Genomic DNA, 22525 nt, shown 5'->3' on the forward strand with positions numbered 1-22525 from the left:
TGTTTTAGACGGATCCGCGTAAATTGTTTTTTCTTTTGTAGTGTCTATTGGAACAGAGAATTAGTATAGCATGTTTTGACACAACTTAGTCTGATCCCAATTGATGCAATTATCAATGCAATTTACTAAAAAGCTACACATAGAAAAAAAATGTGTCAAAACAAATGTATGTATAAGTTGTTCGGTAAAACTATTATATTTAGGTGATGAAAAAGAATAAAAAACGATCTTCAAAATAAATTATAGTAGTGGATCATCTGTGAGATTTATGGAAGTAAAGTAAGGTAGCTGACGGCCTTGGTTAATATATTTCTATTGTTGGCTGGGATCTTTTGTTAATTGTTGGTTTCCAAAATTTGGCTGCAAAATACTTTTATATACAAAAAAAATGCATGCCAAATTTGAGTAAGTTAGCCAACCATAGAAACAGATTTATCAATGACGTTAGTCCCTCTTGTAAAATTCAACACAATATAAAGAGAAATCCCTTTTGTACTGGGGTTAAGAACTTTTCTTAATTCAACAATGCTTCAGTAAATAATTGTGAACTCCATAAACTGCTTTTTCATAGAGCTTAATTACGCATTCTACTACTGTCTACGGTTCTATGACACTAACTCGAATGTCACTACCCCGAAAGGTCTTACTTAAAACTTGATACTTGATGGGCTACAGCTCTTCGATAAACCTACGCAGAATGGAGTATCCTTCTCCACTGGACTTGATCCTGGGCCAATCGCTCCCATTCCCCCTGAACATTGAGCGCCCTCAGGTCCTCTTCAACTGCAAAAGACCATCGTGTACGCGGCCTTCCACGAAGCCTCCGGTCTCTTCCGGGTTCTCTACTAAATATTATCTTCGCTTGACGTGACCAGCCCACCGTAGTCTGCCGTGATGTATAAGCTTAATAATATCCATCCCTTTATACACATGGTACAATTCGTGGTTCATGCGACGCCGCCAGATACCGTTCTCCTGTTTACCGCCGAGTATTGTCCGCAGCACCTTACGCTCAAACACTCGATGAGCCTCCTTTAACGTCCATGTTTCATGGCCGTATAAAGCCACCGGAAGAATCAGAGTAGTATACAGCGCGAGTTTTGTTTTCGTTTCCAGACTACGGAACTTAAGCTGGTTACGAAGTCCTTGATAAGCCCTATTTGCAGCTGCAATACGCCTTTTCACCTCTCGGGTAACATCATTATCGAACGTCACTAATGTTCCAAGATACACAAATTCTTCTACCATTTCAAATTTTTCACCATGCAGCACCATTTCGCTACCACCACCACTATGAACCCACGTTGATTGCCAGCGACCATGTACTTCGTTATTCTGGTATTGATCGTGAGCATATGCATATGTATAATCCCAGGAGCATATGCGATCTTGTGATAATGGTACCGCTTCTTTGCACACCAGCGCTCCTAATCGCTCTCTCGAGCACTATATTGAACAGTAGATTCGAGAGTGCATCACCCTGCTTTAATCCATCTAAGCTAAGGTAACAAATGACGTCGATATTTCATCCGCAGCCCTTACACTTGATTTCGATCCGTCCAACCTTATACGAATCAACCGTATCAGCTTCGCCGGAAAACCATGCTCAAGCATAATTTGCCATAATTCATTTTCCGTTTCACTGAATTGTACGCCGCCTTGAAATCAATAAACAGATGATGTGTCTGCAAGTTGTACTCCCGGAATTTATCAAAGATTTGTCTCAGGGTAAACTTTTGATCCGTCGTTGATCGGCCCTCACGAAAACCGGCTTGTTATTCGCCGACGAAGGCCTCTTCAAGCGGTCTCAATCTGTTAAACAGAATATGGGACATAATTTTGTACGCCGAATTAAGGACGGTTTATTCCTCGGTAATTGGCGCACTCCAGCCTGTGTTCTTTCTTAAAGAGAGGGCAAATGAGGCCGTCCAACCAGCTAGCAGGCAATTCGTCGTCTTCCTATATTTTCGACGTAATATGATGCAGAACTACATAAAGCTGCTCACTGCCATGTTTGAGTAGCTCAGCCGGGAGCTGGTCCTTCCACGCAGCCTTATTGTTTTTCAGCTTTTTAATAGCTTTTTAACCTCATCTAGTGTAGGGGACTCCACGCAGCTTGTCCATCGTCGCGAATATTTATACTGTTCACCGATGCACCGTCACTTCCACTATTCAATAAAGTCTCGAAGTGTTGCTTCCATCTGGCAGCCACTTCGGTTCTATCTGTCAGCAAATTTCCTTCTTGATCGTTGCACATGACGAGAGATGGCGCTGTCTTTCTTCGCACGCCATTGACAGTCTCATAAAACCTCCGCATATCATTCTGCTCCTTTTTTTCCTGCGCCTCGCTAATCACTTTCATTTCATTTATTTAGTTAACATCTAAACAGATAACACTGAATCAACAATTTGACGCCACAATACACGGTTCGAGGCCGCATCTCTGCATCCTCGGATACGCCCCACGCTCGCCAAGTCGTTTAGCACCTGGTTTGCCCATCTCGCTCGCTGCGCTCCACGCCGTCTCGTACCTGCCGGATCGGAAGCGAACACCATCTTTGCAGGGTTGCTGTCCGACATTCTTGCAACATGTCCTGCCCATCGTACCCTTCCGGCTTTAGCTACCTTCTGGATACTGGGTTCGCCGTAGAGTTGGGCGAGCTCATGGTTCATTCTTCGCCGCCACACACCGTCTTCTTGCACACCGCCAAAGATGGTCCTAAGCACCCGTCTCTCGAATACTCCGAGTGCTTGCAAGTCCTCCTCGAGCATTGTCCATGTTTCATGACCGTAGAGGACAACCGGTCTTATAAGCGTTTTGTACATGACACATTTGGTGCGGTGGCGAATCTTTTTCGACCGCAGTTTCTTCTGGAGCCCGTAGTAGGCCCGACTTCCACAGATGATGCGCCTTCGTATTTCACGACTAACGTTGTTGTCAGCCGTTAGCAAGGATCCAAGGTAGACGAATTCCTCGACCACCTCGAAGGTATCCCCGTCTATCGTAACACTGCTTCCCAGGCGGCCCTGTCGCGCTCGGTTCTGCCCACAAGCATGTACTTTGTCTTTGACGCATTCACCACCAGTCCAACTTTTGTTGCTTCACGTTTCAGGCGGGTGTACAGTTCTGCCACCTTTGCAAATGTTCGGCCGACAATGTCCATGTCATCCGCGAAGCAAATAAATTGACTGGATCTGTTGAAAATCGTACCCCGGCTGTTACACCCGGCTCTCCGCATGACACCTTCTAGCGCAATGTTGAACAACAGGCACAAAAGTCCATCACCTTGTCTTAGTCCCCGGCGCGATTCGAACGAACTGGAGTGTTCGCCCGAAATCTTCACACAGTTTTGCACACCATCCACCGTTGCTTTGAAGCTGTTCTCGTCCATAATTTTCCATAGCTCTACGCGGTCTATACTGTCGTATGCCGCCTTGAAATCAACGAACAGATGGTGCGTTGGGACCTGGTATTCACGGCATTTTTGAAGGATTTGCCGTACAGTAAAGATCTGGTCCGTTGTCGAGCGGCCGTCAACGAAGCCGGCTTGATAACTTCCCACGAACTCGTTCACTAATGGTGGCAGACGACGGGTTATACTTTAACGCAATGTGCAACTTGGTTTACGATGAAGAGTGCAGATAGATTCTGGAGGAGAAGGACGCAGCGCGGGCGGTCGCGCTGTAGCAAGGTACCCGGCAGAACGTGAAACGTTATAGATGGAAGGAGAAGAAACGCCGCCTGGAAGAAGCGGTAAGCTGGAAAAGCTAGCTGCTTGCCTGCACAAACTGATAGTCAGAATCTGGGAAACTGAACAGCTACCGGAGGAGTGGAAGGAAGGATTTTTATGCCCCATCTACAAGAAAGGCGACAAGCTGGAGTGTGAGAACGTGAGCGTGAGAATGAGTTCGTGGGAAGTTATCAAACCGGCTTCGTTGACGGCCGCTCGACAACGGACCAGATCTTTACTGTTCGGCAAATCCTTCAAAAATGCCGAGAATACCAGGTCCCAACGCACCATCTGTCCGTTGATTTCAAGGCGGCATACGACAGTGTAGACCGCGTAGAGCTATGAAAAATTATGGACGAGAACAGCTTCCCTTGGAAGCTTACCAGACTGATCAAAGCAACGGTGGATGGTGTGCAAAACTGTGTGAAGATTTCGGGCGAACACGCCAGTTCGTTCGAATCGCACCGGGGGCAAGACAAGGTGATGGACTATCGTGCCTGTTGTTCAATATTGCGCTAGAATGTGTCATGCGGAGAGTCTGGTGTAACAGCCGGGGTACGATTTTCAACCGATCCAGTCAATTTATTTTGATGACGGACATTGTTGGCCGAACATTTGCAAAGGTGGCAGAACTGTACACCCGCCTGAAACGTGAAGCAATAAAAGTTAAACTGGTGGTGAATGCGTCAAGGACAAAGTACATGTTTGTGGGCGGAACAGAGCGCGACAGGGCCCGCCTGGAAAGCAGTGTTACGATAGACGGGGATACCTTCGAGTTGGTCGAGGAATTCGTCTACCTTGGTGTGGTGAATTAGAAGTATTGACAATTTCTTGACAACGAAGTAAACACGACTATCAGTCGCAAAATTAATCTGAAGAATGAACGTTGTTCCAAACATTTTGTGTTTTTCAGTAATTCACAGCATACTCTGATGTTTTTAAAAACTAAATCATGAGTGTTTACTTATCATGTTTTTTTAAAGATTATTTATCATAAAACATTTACATATCAGTTATCGAACATCATATTCTCTACACTTGGATTCTTGCTAACGGCTTATAACAATATTATTCGCGAAATTCGAAGATGCATCATCTGTGGAAATCGGGCCTACTACGGAATCCAGAAGAAACTGCGGTCAAAAAAGATTCGCCACCGCGCCAAATGTGTCATGTACAAGACGCTAATAAGACCGGTTGTCCTCTACGGACATGAAACATGGACAATTCTCGAGGAGCACTTGCAAGCACTCGGAGTATTCGAGAGACGGGTGCTTAGGACAATCTTTGGCGGTGTGCAAGAAGACGGTGTGTGGCGGCGAAGAATGAACCACGAGCTCGCCCAGCTCTACGGCGAACCAAGTAATCAGAAGGTAGCTAAAGCCGGAAAGGTATGATGGGCAGGACATGTTGCAACAATGCCGGACAGCAACCCTGCAAAGATGATGTTCGCTTCCGAACCGGCAGGTACGAGACGGCGTGGAGAGCAGTGAGCGAGATGGGCAAACTAGGTGCAAAACGACTTGGCGAACGTGGGGCTCGAGTAACCGTGTATTGTGGCGTCAAATTGTTGATACAGTGTTATCTGTTTAGATGTAAACTAAATAAATGAAATGAAATGAATACTGAACGCTATTGAGTTTCATCCAGATCAAGGACCGATTTAGTTATGTTCTGGATTTAATATCGAGGTCTATGGAAATTACAACTATACTACTAGGGCGATGACATACTGACGCGTCGTGCTTCCAAGCACTCGTAAAGCAAAATATCAGCAAGAGCAATTTTTTTGTCTTGGACGCGTTCGCGCACGCACACGCGTGAGTATGTCATCGGCCTTACAGTGCGTTATCATTCGCTTTATTCTCACTCAACCCATGAAATCCGCCTACTGGTAGGCAATTAATGTTTAACTTTACACGCTCAATCGCCGTGGGAAGTTGAGTAGTTTTATCTGGAGTATGAAAATATTTCCATATGGAAGGATCAAAATATATCTCACTGTAGGTGGATTGATCTGGCTTTTTTAAATCTAACGGAAAATTCGGATCAGAAAAAATCAAACGTTAAGTAGGTATTTTGTAACCCCTGGAATGTATCTTATTCAAGATACATCAAGTTTTATTCGGCTAAATACAGAAGTATATATTCCGCAGTAAATTTGAAATTCTAAACAAACAATAAAGTAATTATTTCCAGATGGTTTTGACGGAACAGTTTTTTATTTTTGCTTTGCACTAATTAATTAGTTCTCACTAGCGTTATAGGTATGTGTAAATCAATGTGATTTTTTCGGTGATTTCGGTTGTTACAATTAGTACTTATCGCATTCGCCTTCGGAATTTCAACACATTCGTGCTAAATTGGTGCTCATTAATCAAACATTCGAACACAACACTCTCACTGTATTGGGATATCCACTGCGATCATTTTTCGGATGATTCATTGCACTCAAAACAGGAGACAAAGTTATTTGAACAAGAAGCTACAATACATAATACACGCATTATTATGGGCCAGAGTTTTAAAACAGTTACATATCTACAAACCTGTAAGGATATCCTTGTGCCTTCGACCGGAAGATCGACAGGATCAACGAGAAAAACACGGCAACCAGCACCAAACCGACGACGGCGGCTATCTTCCCTTTCCGGGGATCACTTTGCCAGCCAGACTCGGTCAACAGAATCATACCGGCAACAATCATTGCATCTGTAAATGATTTGTTTAATGTTACGAGAAAATGGAGTTCCAGTCCGGAAAATTTCATTCAATCAGACTTATTTGAAAAATACGTTTACTTACTTAAGAACATAACGATATACGTCTCAATCACCAGCTGTCCCTGAGACGAGCCATGGATGTAGGCAATGCCACCGTTTTGACCCTTGTGGACAAACGGCGGACTCCTAATGTGATTCCACATTTGACCGGAAACCATTGCAAAGCAGAAAATAACCGCCAAGAAGCCCCACATTTGCTTGTTATACAAAAAGTCCAGATTGTTCCTACGCAGATAGAGGAACCCACCAACGAAGGCCGTTAACATGAGGATTGCCACCGTAGCCGAGTAGTTTGGTGGTCGGAAGATTCTTATTTGTATGTCCGTGCGTTCCTGAATCCACTTTCCGATAACCTCTGCCGATACACCAACACGTTGGATATCCATGGTATCCGCCGGTTTCGGTTTTCCCTTGGCCGGGAAGTGGATGAACACCGGGGCCGTGTTCAAGCGCAGCATTTGGAACACATCGGAACCTTCGTCAAAGTCGACCATCGCGAAAAACAGCTTGTTTGAGTAGGTCTGGGAGTATCGATAGGAATTGGCAACTATTGTGTATTCATCGTGTGCATGTCGGCAGATGACACACTGCCTAGCCGGGGCCATGGCAGTAAACATGACGACCACTGAATAGTTCCTCGGTGCCGATTTGACGAAGTCCCGAAAGCGGTTTCCATTGAAACGCATCACTGGCCGTTTGGCATTCATGTCCAACAACTGCTGTACTTTTTCCGCAAGGGTTTGCGACTAAAATAACGAAAAGATTCATTATTGATGTCAACTAATAAGAAATTGGTAGACGTGGAATTAACATCGTAACATTAAATAAACATCCACCCGTATCGGAAAAATTGCTTACGTTTTTTCCCTTGGACTGGCTCTGCACTGCATGGAACAAGCATAGTGAAATTGCAATTAGAATTGCAATTTTTACTAGAACTCTCATTTTCGATAAAGTTTATTGATTATTCACCGTAGAATAGTTTTCTTTTTTGGTCAACTAGAAGCAAATATCCATCACCACCGAAGTTCAAGTAAAAAAGCGATCAAACATCAGCCAGAGCGGATTAGCAAATTTGACGTTTGTAGTGACGTGTTCCAGCAATCCGTTACCTCCGTTACGTAAAAATTGTTGCATGATTCACGGGACGATAAAAAACTACGTACAGCTTTCCAGTATTTCAAGACAAAATTTTCAAAACGACTTATCTGCTTTTGTAAACAAAGATTCAAAAGACGAAAAATTTTGTCGAATCTGATAGCTCTCCCACGCAAACCAGCACTATCAATAGGCAGGTGCACTATCAATGCATTGGCTGCATTCGACGGCTGTTGATCAGCTGCGTCTGTATATACTGCCGCAATCAGTTGAGTAGATGGCAGTAGTGGGCCAACGTATATCAATTCAAAAGTTTACACAGGATTTTCAATAAAATTTGTTCTAGCCTAACTATCTGTTATCTGTGTTAAACATAAAAATATTATTTTTACTGATTTAGACTTTTACCAGAATTTTTATAACATCGGTTCAAGTATTCTTGACCGATGCACTATCGTTTGCAATCATAAACGAGGTAGGGTTTTAGGACCCAATTGGCGCCAAATCCATTTTGCTCCGAATAACTATCAATCTGTCAAAACTCAAATGGGTCGGCTTCGGGGTAAATTTTTAACCACGATGGGAAAATAACCATCGAACGTCAAATTTTAACTAAAAGTTAAACGAATCGGTGGAATGATTCACAGAAAAGATATTTTAGTTACCAGATAAAGATTGTCGCTTCGGTTCCCTTTGTTCTGCTGTCCGAAACATGTGTGGTATCTAACTGTCAAATCGTATGTATTTTTCCTTCATTGGCATTTAGCTCCCCTACCCTCGCCAGCAAAAGATGTTCCGAACAGCGACGACAGCGACAATCTTCATCTAGTAACTAAAATTAGAAATACTACAATAAGAGATCGACGAAGACGACATCTTGTTTCCAATCGAACCGTCAAAAGCGGTTCCAATTCGACTTGTTTACTTTTTGCATCCATAAGAAGCAAGCGAAAAGTTCAAGTGATGCCGGTATTATTTTCACTATTTCATGCATTTTCATACGCTGCCATTTCGACAGTTTTTCACTCCGCCGGTCTCTGGTTATAGGGTGGCTAACTAAAATATCTTTTGTTCACATAAAAGATAGACCCAAGATGAATACACAGCTAGGTGTTGCAGTCTGCCCAATTTATGGACGAGAAGAAGGCGGGGGTGAAAAATTCATTTTCGGTGCAAAACATAAACAAATCGGCTGGCTCTCCCATACTAAAATCCAAGATGGCTGAATCGTGAATTTGGCAGATTGGAACACCTAGCTGTGTATTCATCTTGGATAGACCTGTGCAGGAGTTCATCAAATTCACTCACCCGATGGATTTTGACATTTGAGCGGGTCGTCTTCTCGAACAAAAGTTCATTTTGCGTTCATTATGCGACCCGCTCAAACGTCATAATTTCTTGGGGGAGTTCATTTTGCGTTAGTCTATATACGCTAAGAGAAGAATGAATTCTGTCATCAAAAGAAAAAGTAGAATCATGAAAAAAAATTCACAGCGAGGTATGGAATGCAGCTTTCAAAATAATTTTCAAAATTTCAAAATAAAATTTATTTATAAATAATTTATAGCATGAGGTAAGAATTTTTATTATATACATTATACATATATTAATTTGATTGTTAATGACAATTAAGTTTTTTCTTGAAATGATTCCGGAGATGGTACTACTTTTAATCTTAATTGAATTTCTAATCCCGCCTAATAAATCATTTTCAAAAAATCTCTGTTTGTAATTTTAAAAATATTTTCAATTCCATTGGCTCTACCTTGCCGTGTTAAATTTCAGTGATTCTACTTTTCCTCTGATGACAGCGTTCATCCACTTCTCCTCGCGTAAATATTGTACGTGGATTTCCCTATTGGACCCGACCGTTCGAAATAGTCGCTCCTTGAACGGTCGTTGAAATCGCCGTTTTCACCTTCACACCCATCTTCATAGTAAAATCTGTCAAAACTGACAAGTCTGCCACGTGTTTTTTGCTGTTTCCTCGGACTTCTCTTTCTTTTCCGATGTTTTGACATCTGTTTTGATAGACAAGGAGCAAAAACAAGGTCATCTACCAAACATTTATTGAGTTTGGCAAACCTTGCTGGAGAAGGGAACGTTTGAAATAGGCAAGTAAACCGACCTTCGAATCCATTGGTCAAGTAAATCCACAATATTTTAGTTACCAGATAAAGATTGTCGCTGTCGTCGCTGTCCGGAACATCTTTTGCTGGCGAGGATAGGATATCTAAATGTCAATGAAGGAAAAATACATACGATTTGACAGTTTGATACCACACATGTTTCGGACACCGGAGGCGAGCCAGCCTGGGGCTGCAAGTCTCCTTAATAAATGTAAAAAAAAAAAAAAAAAAAAAAAAAAAAAATGTTTCGGACAGCAGAACAAAGGGGAACAAAGGGAACCGAAGCGACAATCTTTATCTAGTAACTAAAATACAGGAGGGTGAAACGCCTGTCATCCGCGGTACATTGGCACTCTACCCAACATCGCTTTTGGTACTTCTGTTTTTGGTACCCAGTTTCTGGGTAGTATACCCGAATGCAGCGCTCATTTTGGGTGAATGGTTCGTACGTAGTTAGTGCTAATTATCGGCATTTAACTTCTCCTGGCGAAAACTTGCAATTGGTTGAGGTACATCGAGCCTTTTGTGTTTGTATGGCTTCTTTATGTCGAAAAGTAGCTCGTCGATACTTCCGAAGTTTTGTTAACATGAATCAAACGAAATTAAAACAAAAACATTGTACGCCATATTGAATGAATGCTGGGTAGGCGTATTAGCCTTCTCTTCAGTCCCCTGCTAAAATATCTTTTGTTCACAGCCTTAAAATGATTTTGGTTCCCAAACCAAGTAGGTTACCCTATGTTTGAATGAACGCAGCCAACTCGAGCGCAGCATTTTTTCAAACGCATTCACGAATAAAAAAAACAAAGTAAACAGTCGGTCGACGGTCGATGCGCTTCCTGCATGTGTTGACGCTAAATTCGGTTCTGTTTCAAGAACACTTTTGTGCTTAAGCTTTCTTCCATCTAGTTTCTACTGAAAATAACTTAATTTTTTATTTTTAATATAACAGCAAAATGGACCGTCAAAGTGATTATTATGGAAATTTGTCGGCCCCGGGGGCTATCGACGATTCACTGTCACGAAATCGATGTTGTTCCATTTGCAAGAGTGCAAACCGCAAGCTCAGCGGTTTATTGGAATCGGATATCGGCTCGAAGGAACTGAGAATGCTAGTCCGTAAATATCTTGGAATAAAGGTGAGTTCAATGAACTTTGTTGTATGAAATTCAATGAGTGTTTAGTTTGTGTAGGTCAGCAATATACAATAAAAATTAAATTAATTTGATCAATAGTTTTATAAATAATATTTACAATACATATTATTGATAGCTATTTACGATTTGTCAATTAATTACCTCAATAAAATATCAACACTTTTTTAACATAGGCGTAACTGTATTTGACCTTAGAATTAGAAACAATTATATTCTCTATACAGCATAAATTCCTTGAATTGATGTTACTACCAAAAGATATTTTAGTTACCAGATAAAAATTGTCGCTGTCCGGAACATCTTTTGCTGGCGAGGATAGGGAATCGAAGGAAAAATGCATACGATTTGACAATTAGGTACCACACATGTTTCGGACAGCAGAACAAAGGGAACCGAAGCGACAATCTTTATCTGGTAACTAAAATATCTTTTTTACTACCAGATAGACTGCAATCTATTCTTTCTGTTGGGTACTTTAGTTGACCTAGTTGACCAAGATAGTTCGCATTAAGGGCACAATCGTCATTTCAAAAATTAAGGTGAGAATCAATTACGCACATTTGAAAAAAAAAGTTCCCACAATTATTGACCTTAAACAAGGTCTAAGTTGCTTCTATTATGTTTGCACTCTGGCCTGAAAAAAAAGCGCTTCAAGTAGACAAATAACACGAATAACATGTTACAAGGACCTAGTGGCCTAGTATTACTCTGTATTACTCAATCATACTTGATTAGACATGTTGTAAATTGACATTAGTTTTTGAAAATGTGGAATTTATAGCCTCTGCTTAAATTACAGGCTACATGGTATTATGTAGAATCGATAAAAATATGGAAATTTTACATGGCATGGTAATAATTTGTTTAGGTTAGGGTTTGTTAATAATTAGGGTGCCAATGGAATGTATGAATCATCGAATTTCAAAAAACGACATTGCTCACAAGTTTTATCGCCCCAAAATATGACCCCATGCAAAACTTGAGCTCAATCGGACATGATTGAAGGGTGCCTAAAATTTATTCATCAAAGTTTTAAAAATGTTACCCATGAAAATTTTCACATTTTTTTTCAAATTTTAACACCGGACTATATATACGCAAACGTTTTCGTAGCCAACAATATCCCTATGCAAAATTTGAGCTAAATCGGACATGATTTAGGGGTGCTTAAAATTAATCAAAACTTTATTTTTTTCCATTCTAGGTTTTCCCATTACCAGTATTTACCTGAACTATAAAAGTGAAAGCAGTCACACTGTTTATTATTATTATTATTTTTCTTGAAATGAAAAATATTTTGTTTTTTTATGGGGAATATTTGCCATTGTTTTCCAGGTCATCTAATTTGCCGTCGTATGGTAAAGTTCTTTGTAAGTTCATGTTTCATTTGCGAGCTGAGAAATAAATTGCTAAACAAAGTGCGCAAATAACGACAGAAGCGTTGATAGCTGTATGGAAAGGAAAACATATTAATCAAGTGATTGTTACTTGGGCAATTAATTAAAAAAACTGAAAAAATCTGAGCTCATTTAGAAGAACCATGTAATTTATTGAATAAAACAGTATGTCAATATAACAACTCCTTTTTGTCTTTCTCGTATACTAAGTATACGTAAAGGCTATATGTTCGCTCTAAAAATGAACTTTTTATAGAAGGCCCGGAGACCCATAGTGTTATATACCAATCAACTCAGCTCGACGAATTGAGGTGATGTCTGTGTGTGTGTGTGTGTGTGTGTGTATGTGTGTGTGTGTGCGCACCAAAAGAGCAAAAAGTTTAGCTCACTTTTTTGCACTTACCCTCAACCAATTTACTCGCAACAGGTTGCATTCGACGCAGTATACTGCCCCATTGTTTTCTATTGAAAATTGGCCGGATCGGACTATGGGCTTGGAAGTTATGGCCAAAATACTTTTTCTCATAAAAAAGCGCGTAAAAAAGTCTAGCTCACTTTTAATGCACTTACCCTAAACGGATTCCCTCACAACAGGCTGCATTCGACGCAGTATCCTGCCCCATTGTTCCCTATTGAAAATTGGCCCGATCGGACGATGGGCTCAGAAGTAATGCCCAAAATACTATTTTTTTACCGCACGAGAAAGGCATCATTACCTTACTTACTTACTTACTTTTTTACATTACTCACGTAATTTCTTGAATTACTTTTCAAACTCCTTTACTTGTTTATTTTACAAATCAGGATTATCTTTTTCACTTAAGGTGACTCGGGGAGGCACTAAACATCGTGTTATTTTTCCTATCTTTCGTCTCTTTCTAGCATTATCAACTCGCAACTTTGGAGCGGCGTATTTCGTTTTCCAGTTGTTTGATGTAACTGTAAATGTATCAGCATGTAGATTGTGAGTAAGCACGCGCCGGTGATACTTTTTCAAAATCATATTTGTAGTAGAAAAAAAGTGAAGCATTCAATGATGACGATTTGATGATTGTTAGTGCTGCCCGTGTCACCTTAAGATCAATACACAAATGTTTTTTTTACGTCGATCTTTTTCAATGTAAATCAATGTAATTGCTAGATTTTGAGCACCCCTAAATCATGTCCGATGGAGCTCAAATTTTGCATTAAGGCATATTTTAGGGCTTAGGAAATGTTTGCGTAACGCCCGGTTTTTAAATTCGATGAAAATTTGTTTTCGCCATAAGAATTTTTTTCGAAGTCCCAAGACAGTCGATTTTGTTTTCAAAAAAATAATTCTCAAAGTTTCATGCATTTTGAGTCCTTTGGCATCAAAAAACAAAAAAAAAATCGCCCTTGCGAGAGTTTTTTTTTATTAATTTTGAGCAACCATAAATCATGTCCGATTTAGCGCAAAATTTTCATAGGGGGATATATTTGGCTACGAAAACGTTTGTGCATCGTCCGGTGTTAAAATTCGATGAAAACAAATATCATCATCTGAAAATAGTCCTAAAAATGTTCTAAGAGAAAAAATCGATTTTTTTTCAGAAAAAAATGTTTTATGTAACATTAGAGCACAGACAAACAGACATAACACTTATGAAATTGTCATCGTTCACTGATTTACTGGGTAATTTAAAAAATCATTAGTTGGCCAATCGGTCACAAGTGGCGTGCGCATCGGATTTGCTCGAGTTTGACGTTTGCCCACTAACGCCATCTGGTTCGTGATTTGCCCAACTAAGTGAAAACAACAGATGTTGTTGATGGTTGGTACGACGAAGAATTTGATGAGTAAATGTTCAATGTGTTATGTCTGTTTGTCTGTGATTAGAGCTCGACGTTTCATGACGACTTTTCCTTTGGTCCCCCCTTGGAAAAATTTTCACGTTTAAAAATTTCAAAATTTGGTGAATTTTGGGCACCAGGTCCACCAATCAGGTCCGATTGAACTCAAATTTTGCATGGCGTCATATGTTGGGTTAATGAAACTAGTGAGCAATGTCGTTTTTTGAAATTCGAAAATGTCATCGCTCCCTTTGGTTGTCTTGGACGCAGAGTTTGAATCCAAAGGAAAATGAGAAAATCTCTCACTTATCATGTCTGTATACACTCGATAGGTAGCATACCGTGAGACGTTTTTCGGTAGCTATTACGATAATGAACTGATTCGGGGGGCTACAACCCATGATAAATTTCTTTCAATAAGCCCCAATTGCGGGGGCACCAGTTCTGATGATTTTTTTACTTGTTTTACACAGCTGTGCGAAAAAAATATGGCCCCAACAAGAAATGAGCGAGAACAAAGCGTTTACCAAACCTCATCGGTGGCCCTATCCGAATCAGTTTTTTTCAATTTGTTTTACAGTGTCGACCCGATTTTGTCACTCCCCGATTTTGTCTACCAACGATTATCACCTTTTCGGCCCGATTTTATCACCCCAAAAAAATTAGAAAATTTTAGTCGTTCTTTCCATTTCCGCAAATAATAGCGCAAATAACATTGATTTTCATGATATAACTTATCTGTGATATAACTTTCATTGCCTGTAGTTTATTATAAATGACTTCTGGTTACCTGTGAAGAATTCTGTAAGCATTTTCAACGGGTACCGTTTACGCATTTTGTAAAAATGATTCAAATTTGTGAAATGGATTGAAAAATTGAAATTTTTTTTTCGATTTTGTCACATACCCTGTTTTATCACCCAAAAATTCACCAGGGGGTGATAAAATCGGGATATTACTGTATACTGCCGCTAACCGCAAGTCAGACTTATCTGGATATGGGCGCCATATACAGATAAGTCTGACTTGCGGTTAGCGGCAGTATACAGGTGCGATAGTTTTGTTTTCATGGCTTGTCATGATTCGAAGAGGTTTTTGCCTCTCTTTTATCATTGTTCGTTATCTATTGAGAGCGATTTCTGCAAACCCTGATGTTAAACCATTCAAGCTCTATCTGGTAAAAGGGCGAATGTCGCAAGAGAGAATTCTCTTCGTCAACTTCCCCTGCTTTGAATAAAAGTGACAAGCAGAGGATTTCTTTTCCGTTTATCACCTCAGAATGCAAGTTCGCATTATTTTCTACCGTTCTGAGGTGATGAACCTCAAACAAATCAGCTGCATGTCACTTTTATTTAAACGAGGGGAAGTCGACGAAGAGAATCCTCTCTTGCGACATTCGCCCTTATTTCAGATAGAGCTATGTAATCATATAATATATATTAATATATGGAGACGAACCAGCCATGGGCTGAAAAGCTCCTTAATAAAGAAAAAAAAAATATATATATATATATATATATATATATTAATAATATATATTATGTAATAACTAACATCGCACGCAGCTTGAGTATTCATCACAAAAACTATCCCCAACTTGCCCAAACTCTTTATAGGCAGTGATATGTAAATGGAACAGTTATGCGTATAACGGCAGTTTTTTTCTTCTTTATTAAAGAGGCTTTCAGCTCTTGGCTGGTTCACCTCTGTGTAACGGCAGTATACTACCTGTATATAACGCAGAACTTAAGTTCAGCAAGATGTTGTAATGTTCTAAATTCACATTCGCTCATGACCCCTTATGCATTAATGGAATAAAATTTGGAAAAAAATACTACAGATACTAGAATTATATATTCCAACAAGAATCATGGAAAAAAGTTGTGTTGTTTAGGTAGGGGAACGAAACAGAATCATAGGTCGGGATGGAGCTTGAGCTTGAGCTTGAGCTTGATTGACTGCTCGTAGTTGCTACTCCATTATCAGGGTGTCTACTACCTGGAAAAACCTGGAAAACCTGGAATTATCAGGAATTTCACCCAACCTGGAAAATACCTGGAATTATCAGGGAATTCCTGACATAATCAGGGAACTTTCAATACCCGGTGATCATGAGTGAAATTCTCTCAAAAGATGAAATAAATCCTTACAAATATTAGTAGGGAGCGGAACCATTTGGGCAGCACCCCATATTCCCGTCCACAACGTTAATAATTCTACCGCGTTCCAACCAAGTGGCTTGATTTTTTGTACATCACTAGACATTGACAGAAACTAACCATGTACAAAATAACAAGTAATTCGGTTGTAATGTGCTCGAGTAATGATCGTTGTAGACGGGAATAGGGGGTACTGCCCAAATGGTTCTCTACCCTATATACCAATCAAATCTATTGAAAATGTAGTGAACGTTAATGGTTCGTTGTTCCCCAAAAAAAAATGTTTTGTAATCTTCTGAAGAATTCCTGGAGAATTTGCGAAGCTATTCTTGGTGAAATCTAGGAATTTATTCGGGAAATCAATTAGGGATTGCTTTGTAAATTCTTTTGAGTATTCCCTCGGAATTTCTTAAGGAATATATTAAAAAATACTAACTTAGTTAGGAATTTTCAAAGGAGCTTCCGAAGGAATTTCGGGATCAGTTTTTTGCTGAAGGAATTCTTAAAAGAATAGCCGAAGGATTCCCGAATGGATTTTTCAAAGGAGTTTCTAAAGGTATGCTCGAAGTATTTCTAAAGAATTCTTAAAAGCAAAATATCCGGAAAAACTCCAGGTGTTTTCTAAAGTTTTCCTTAAGAATTAGTTCCTAAAAAATCTCAAGGAATTTCAAAAAAATATCCAAAATATGCTTCAATAAGCTTAATAGCCTTTTTAGATTACGATTAGATTATTTATCGTAATAAATATCGTGTTAAAGCGGAGAAAGAAAATTGTATGTATGGGGATGGCATCAGGTTGTTGTTTATCATGATATTTATGATCATAAATGGCGTAATCTGAATAAGCTATAACTTGGCCGTTCGACACTTATAGTACCGGAACCTTGTCTGCTAGGTCCAAGCAAAATAGATGTTGGTCACAAACTAGAACAAACTAGATGTTGGTTACGCTAACAGGTATAAGGACGTTAGGCATGAGTACGTTAGGCATAAAGGATGTTAAGCATAAAATGCCCCAAAAACAGCCCACGACATAAAGAAGGTATTATGCCTAACGTCCTTATGCCTAACGTCATGGACCCAGCAATCTCATATTTTTGCATCAACACATTTCCTGAAGGAGTTTTCGTAAGAAGTTCTGAAGGATTTCCTGAAGAAATTCCCAAACATATTTCCGGAACATTTCCTTAAGAAGTTTTCTTAAGTTTCTTTAAAAAAACAGCTGAAATAAAATTCAAAGAAATTTCCGATAGAATTCTTAACCAAGTTTCCAAAGAAATTCCTAAAAAAAATCAGAAGAATATCTGAAGAAATCTGCAAAGTATTTTATAAAGGTATTTCCGAGGGATTTTCACAAGACATTTTCGAACAAACACCTAAAGGAATTTAAAAAAAAATCGTAAAGGAATCGCCAAATGCATCTCTAAAGGAATTTCCGAAACAATTGTAGTTTTACCAAAGAAATTTTTAAATTAAATCTGAATTAAGTTCTGATGAAATTCTTAAAATCCGAAGGATTTTCCAATGGAATCCATGGAAAAAATTTTAAAGGAATACCTGGTGGAATTTCCTATGTGATTCCTCAAGGAATTTTGATTGAATGGCTGAAGCAATCTCTGGGTGAACTTGGGAAGGAACTCCTGGGGGAGAATTTCTTAATTAATTTACAACATTGTTTTGTGAAGCCACCAAAATATTCTTAAAAATAATATTTTTCGCAATATTTACTTTTTTGAATTGATGTTTTTGCTGCTAAAATCTATATAGGGTATCTGTTCCATAATTAATAATATGCTCCTATATCAATAACATTCGCAAAACAGGCAATTTAGGCTCAATTTGTATCGTATTTTGTTGTTATCCGGCGTGCTCACTGCTAAAAAAAATCACAAAAATGAGAAATAAAACAATTTTCGCACCAATTCTTTGTTTTCGAATGGTATTGATTTGGGTACATTGTATGAATTCAAGAAGCAGTTCCCCTATGACACGTTTGTTTTGCCTGGAAATTAATGTAAAACACCTGGAAAAACCTGGAAAATCAGGGAATTTTGTTTCTACAGATCAGTAGACACCCTGATTATGACCAGATCAGCTGTTCTTGCACAGGGAACCAACAGATGTTTGCTTGGGACTAGCACATATCTTCAATGTACAAGTACTGGTGATCTCATTTGTTAGGTCATACTGGCGCCTGCCACGTCAGAATGCAAGCCAATGTAGGGAAGGGGGAGGGGAAATGATGATGCAATCACTCGCCCACTGCAAGCCGAATATACCTCTGCGCTTGCCACGAGTTCATGCGGAATTTGTTGGAATTTCTGGGTTAGGTTTGAGAGGCAGAGGTCCGTCTTGGTTAACGAGCTGCCAATGTGATAGATAGATTGGAGAAGGTAACTGATGGAATTTCTAATTGGATGTAGGAAACGAGCTCTATAGTTCATTTCCAATTCTAGCAGATTACTGTTAGAATACTCAAGTTGAAGGTATAGGAATAGTAATGGAAACGGTATGGAAGTCCATTTCCAGTTCTAGCGATTGCTAGAACATGAGAAATATAGAGAAAGATACAAAGTAGGATAGTGGAACGGGCCTGGGATTGAACCCACGACCTCCTGCGTATGAGGCAGAAGCAGTAGCCATATGACTACCAAGCCCGCCAGAATCATAGGTCGGGATGGAATATAAAAAGTGTCAAAGCAAAATTTTTTTAGAGGGGCCTGGGATCCAATGTATCTTGCCTCTATAAGGGAAGATCCATTAATTACGTAACGCAAAAATTGGCCATTTTCAACCCCCTCCCCTATGTCACTCTTTTGCATGAATCATTGAAAATTTTTGTATGGATTGTCACACTTCGGTCAACCCCCCTCCCCCCTCTAAGCGTTACGTAATTTGTGGATGTTCCCTAAGGCAGTAGCGGTAGTGACTAAACCACCAAGCATGTTCGTTTTAACTTCGAAGTTTTGAAACAAAATCTTTTCTAAACCATTTCTAGGTTAAACCATCTAACGCAAATACACATGTTTGCGTGGAATGTATCGAACAGCTTGAATCATTCAAATGGTTCGACTATCAGGGAAGAATGAATGATGCCTTTCTTAAGCGGCTTCCGAATAAACTGCTGCCTGGGGAAGAAAAGTATTGTCGATTATGCTTAACCACCAATAACCGTTTGCAAGAAATATTCGTACAAGATTCTCTACAGCCCAATAATGAGCTTTGTGATTTAATTAAAGAAAGTATTAGCATAGAAATTGAATACCAACGCGACTTCACCTCCAACATTTGTAAATTGTGTCGCACACAACTCGAAAAGTTTGTTGAGTTCAAACGCATTGCACAGCAGTTGCAAAATACAACTTTAGAAAAGAAGAAGGAAGCAATGGAAGTATCAGAATGTAATAACAGCAAAATTGTTGAGCCCTTGTTAGAAGTACAAACTAACGAGAACGTAATAAAGACTAAGAAGCCAAGACGCCGAAGACGCACCAAAGCAGAAATGGCCCTGGCCCGGGCGCAGGAAAGTCTAATCAAAGAGCAATCGTTACCAAAGAATAAGTTAAGGAAGGAAACTTCAGCGAAAGATACTGCACTGGCTGCGGCCGAGCGTAAAAATGTTTATCAAATTCTGTGGATGCCGGATGATGAACGGAACTTCGAGACCATCAGGGATAAGAAGGGCCGAGTACGAATTTGTATGGATGGGCACACCTTCTACCTTTACCGCATGAAATCGGATGGGACGAGCTTGTGGAATTGTGACTACAAGTCGATCCACTGTTGCAAGTAAGTATCCCTGCAAAGCAGGTAGAAAAGATTGAAAATCATTTAAAAACGTAATTTGTAATTTAAAAAATATAAATAATATAAAAAAATATTTACAAATGATTTAGGATTTAGAAACTATTTATAAGCATGAGAGAATTAAAACAGATAGCATTCTTAAAATACCGCCATGATAGTTTATATATTCAATAATATTCATTGTATATATTAGTCAGTATATATACCAAGATAAAGTCGATTTGTAGCCGCTTTGCCCACCAGTTGATATACCTAGTCATCGATTAATTTCTTATCATTCCATTCCAGATTCGAATTAATTGTCAGCAGTAACGGGAAGATGGCCACAGCTCGCGGATCAGCTCATAGGCATGGTAAGGAGCCCGTTCCCATTATACAGTGCCCCTTGGGAAAAGGAACGTTGTTGCACGATGATGGAACTGAAGAGTCTTTTTGGTTGCTGGACGTAAAGAGGAGTAACAGCCATGTTGTACGACAGTTGATTTACCAAAACTACAGTTTCGTTTTACGTGCCTGTTTCAGCAATGGTGGGAAAGATACGAGTTTATGGGCCTGTAAGCAAAACCAGTGCACAGTAACGCTGGACGTTAGTGGAGTTTTTGAAACAATTACGGTTTTGAAAGGCACCCACACGCATGCAGAGATTACGAATCTAGAGCTACGAGAAGCTTTGAAAAACAGTAAAGTTAATAAATGTGGAGCAGATGTTGTTACACCTTTCCGAGATGGGAAAACCGACCCAGAAACTAGCACTGGACTAAGAACAGCACCAAAGGTTATCGCTAAAATGTCTACCGTGAACGAAAAACGCAATTTTATTTTGATGGAAGTTAGAGAAGGCGTGTATAAAATAAGATACCGAGGACACGATTTCAAGTTTTGCCTAAATAGGCCGGATGGAACAACACTTTGGAAGTGCATTTGGGACAGTATACATAATTGCAAAGCGGTTATCGTTATTACAAATGATGGATCTTATGCCGATAATTACGGGCTCATGGAACACAGCCATTCTCCAAACATGGCAATGATCTTACAATGTGAGCCTAAAGAATATTCAGTTCTGAATAGTGCTCAAGGTGTTCTAGAAAGTGTCAAATTATTTGCGCGTGAATGCAAGTACTTTCGTAGCCGCACGATATTGTTTCGCTGTCATTTGTATAATTTGTATGAGGTTGTCAACAATGAATCCAGATGGTCCTGTTTTAGGAATGATTCCCACAAGCAGCAGTGTCCAGCATCTTTAATCATAACAGGAAAAATGGATTCATTTCTTCAGAAAGGGATACACTGCCACATGCCCCTACAAAAACAGGACATCAAGAGTATGATCCAACCGGGAAATGTCGTGCTTTTTTCGGCTCTGAAACAATGGGATAGTTTGCAAACAGTGGATACGTCGGAAATGGAGACAACCGATGATGTACTGGACATGTTGAAGCAGCAACTTTTAAAGTTTCCTGTCGGACATGGTGTCATCTGGGATAAGACGTCTAGCAAAGAAAATCCTTTCTGCTTCGTCAAGGATTTGGTTAGAAGCAAAGAAGTGTCGTACAAATTTATCTATCAACAATGCCGTTACGCATTTGCCTCGATCGATGAGTATGGTATCAGCCAGTGGGTCTGCTGTCAGGTGCTGGGAAACAGTTCATTGATGGGGGCCTGTTCTGCACGGGTAACGATCGAAGGCGTCTTCCAGCGGGTTACTACTAGAGGAGTTCACAATCATTCATGAAGCGATTAACCAAAGAATGGTAATTTAAAACTAATGCGCTCGAGCAGAGGAAATTTTCTGAATACTTTTTAGATAATACTCGTATTATTTTCATTAATTTCATTCTTAATCATTATTTATTGCCATTTTCACAATTCGCCTTGATAACAGAATTCTCAATATTTTATCGAATAGATTCGTTTCCCAATAAATTTTATAGTTGGTAGTCAGCTATTAATAGTTTATAAGATAAAGCCATCAAAATATGTGAAACTACGAAATTTCATATAAATGATCTCGAAACCATAGCATGCATTATATAGCACAAGATAAATATCGTTTATATCTAATATCTAATATGTTGAATTCGACTTAAATAGTTTATATACGTTCAATTCTAGAGGTTGTGGTGCGCACAGGTAACATGATGCGCCCCGATGAGATTGACAATAAATGCAAATGTGCGCCGTCATATTTGTTGTTAGTCAGCTTGAGATGCAATAACAATAAAGAGACATGTATTTTAGTTTACATTTCGTCTATTTTTTGTAAGAAACGTCCTAAGCAATAAATCTCTGGTATTATTCAAAACGTATTTGATTTTGCTAATAAAGATTTGTCGAATCTGATAGCACCTAGATAGAAGTCGACCAATCTAACCTGGCAACAGGTTAAAGCGATAGACGGGCAACGCTCAGGATGGAGATCTTTCAAATCGGCCCATTGCACCACCGGAGG

The 22525-nt window shown here is 39.6% G+C and overlaps 2 protein-coding genes across 2 annotated transcripts; one reads left to right on the forward strand and one right to left on the reverse strand.

Moving 5' to 3' along the window:
- Window positions 1-5804: 5804 nt before the first annotated feature.
- Window positions 5805-7564, reverse strand: LOC134216548 (tumor suppressor candidate 3). Its single transcript, XM_062695411.1, has 4 exons — window positions 7373-7564; window positions 6537-7260; window positions 6281-6443; window positions 5805-6216 (listed from the first exon to the last, which is right to left on the reverse strand). The coding sequence occupies exons 1-4, from the start codon at window positions 7457-7459 to the stop codon at window positions 6201-6203; spliced, it is 990 nt and encodes a 329-aa protein (XP_062551395.1). The 5' UTR covers window positions 7460-7564; the 3' UTR covers window positions 5805-6200.
- A 2983-nt stretch (window positions 7565-10547) lies between these two features.
- LOC134212423 (uncharacterized) lies at window positions 10548-22318 on the forward strand. Its single transcript, XM_062690258.1, has 3 exons — window positions 10548-10880; window positions 19265-20055; window positions 20362-22318. The coding sequence occupies exons 1-3, from the start codon at window positions 10698-10700 to the stop codon at window positions 21806-21808; spliced, it is 2421 nt and encodes an 806-aa protein (XP_062546242.1). The 5' UTR covers window positions 10548-10697; the 3' UTR covers window positions 21809-22318.
- Window positions 22319-22525: the final 207 nt, after the last annotated feature.

The sequence above is a fragment of the Armigeres subalbatus genome, chromosome 2 (assembly GCF_024139115.2).
Source record: "Armigeres subalbatus isolate Guangzhou_Male chromosome 2, GZ_Asu_2, whole genome shotgun sequence".
NCBI lineage: Eukaryota > Metazoa > Arthropoda > Insecta > Diptera > Culicidae > Armigeres > Armigeres subalbatus.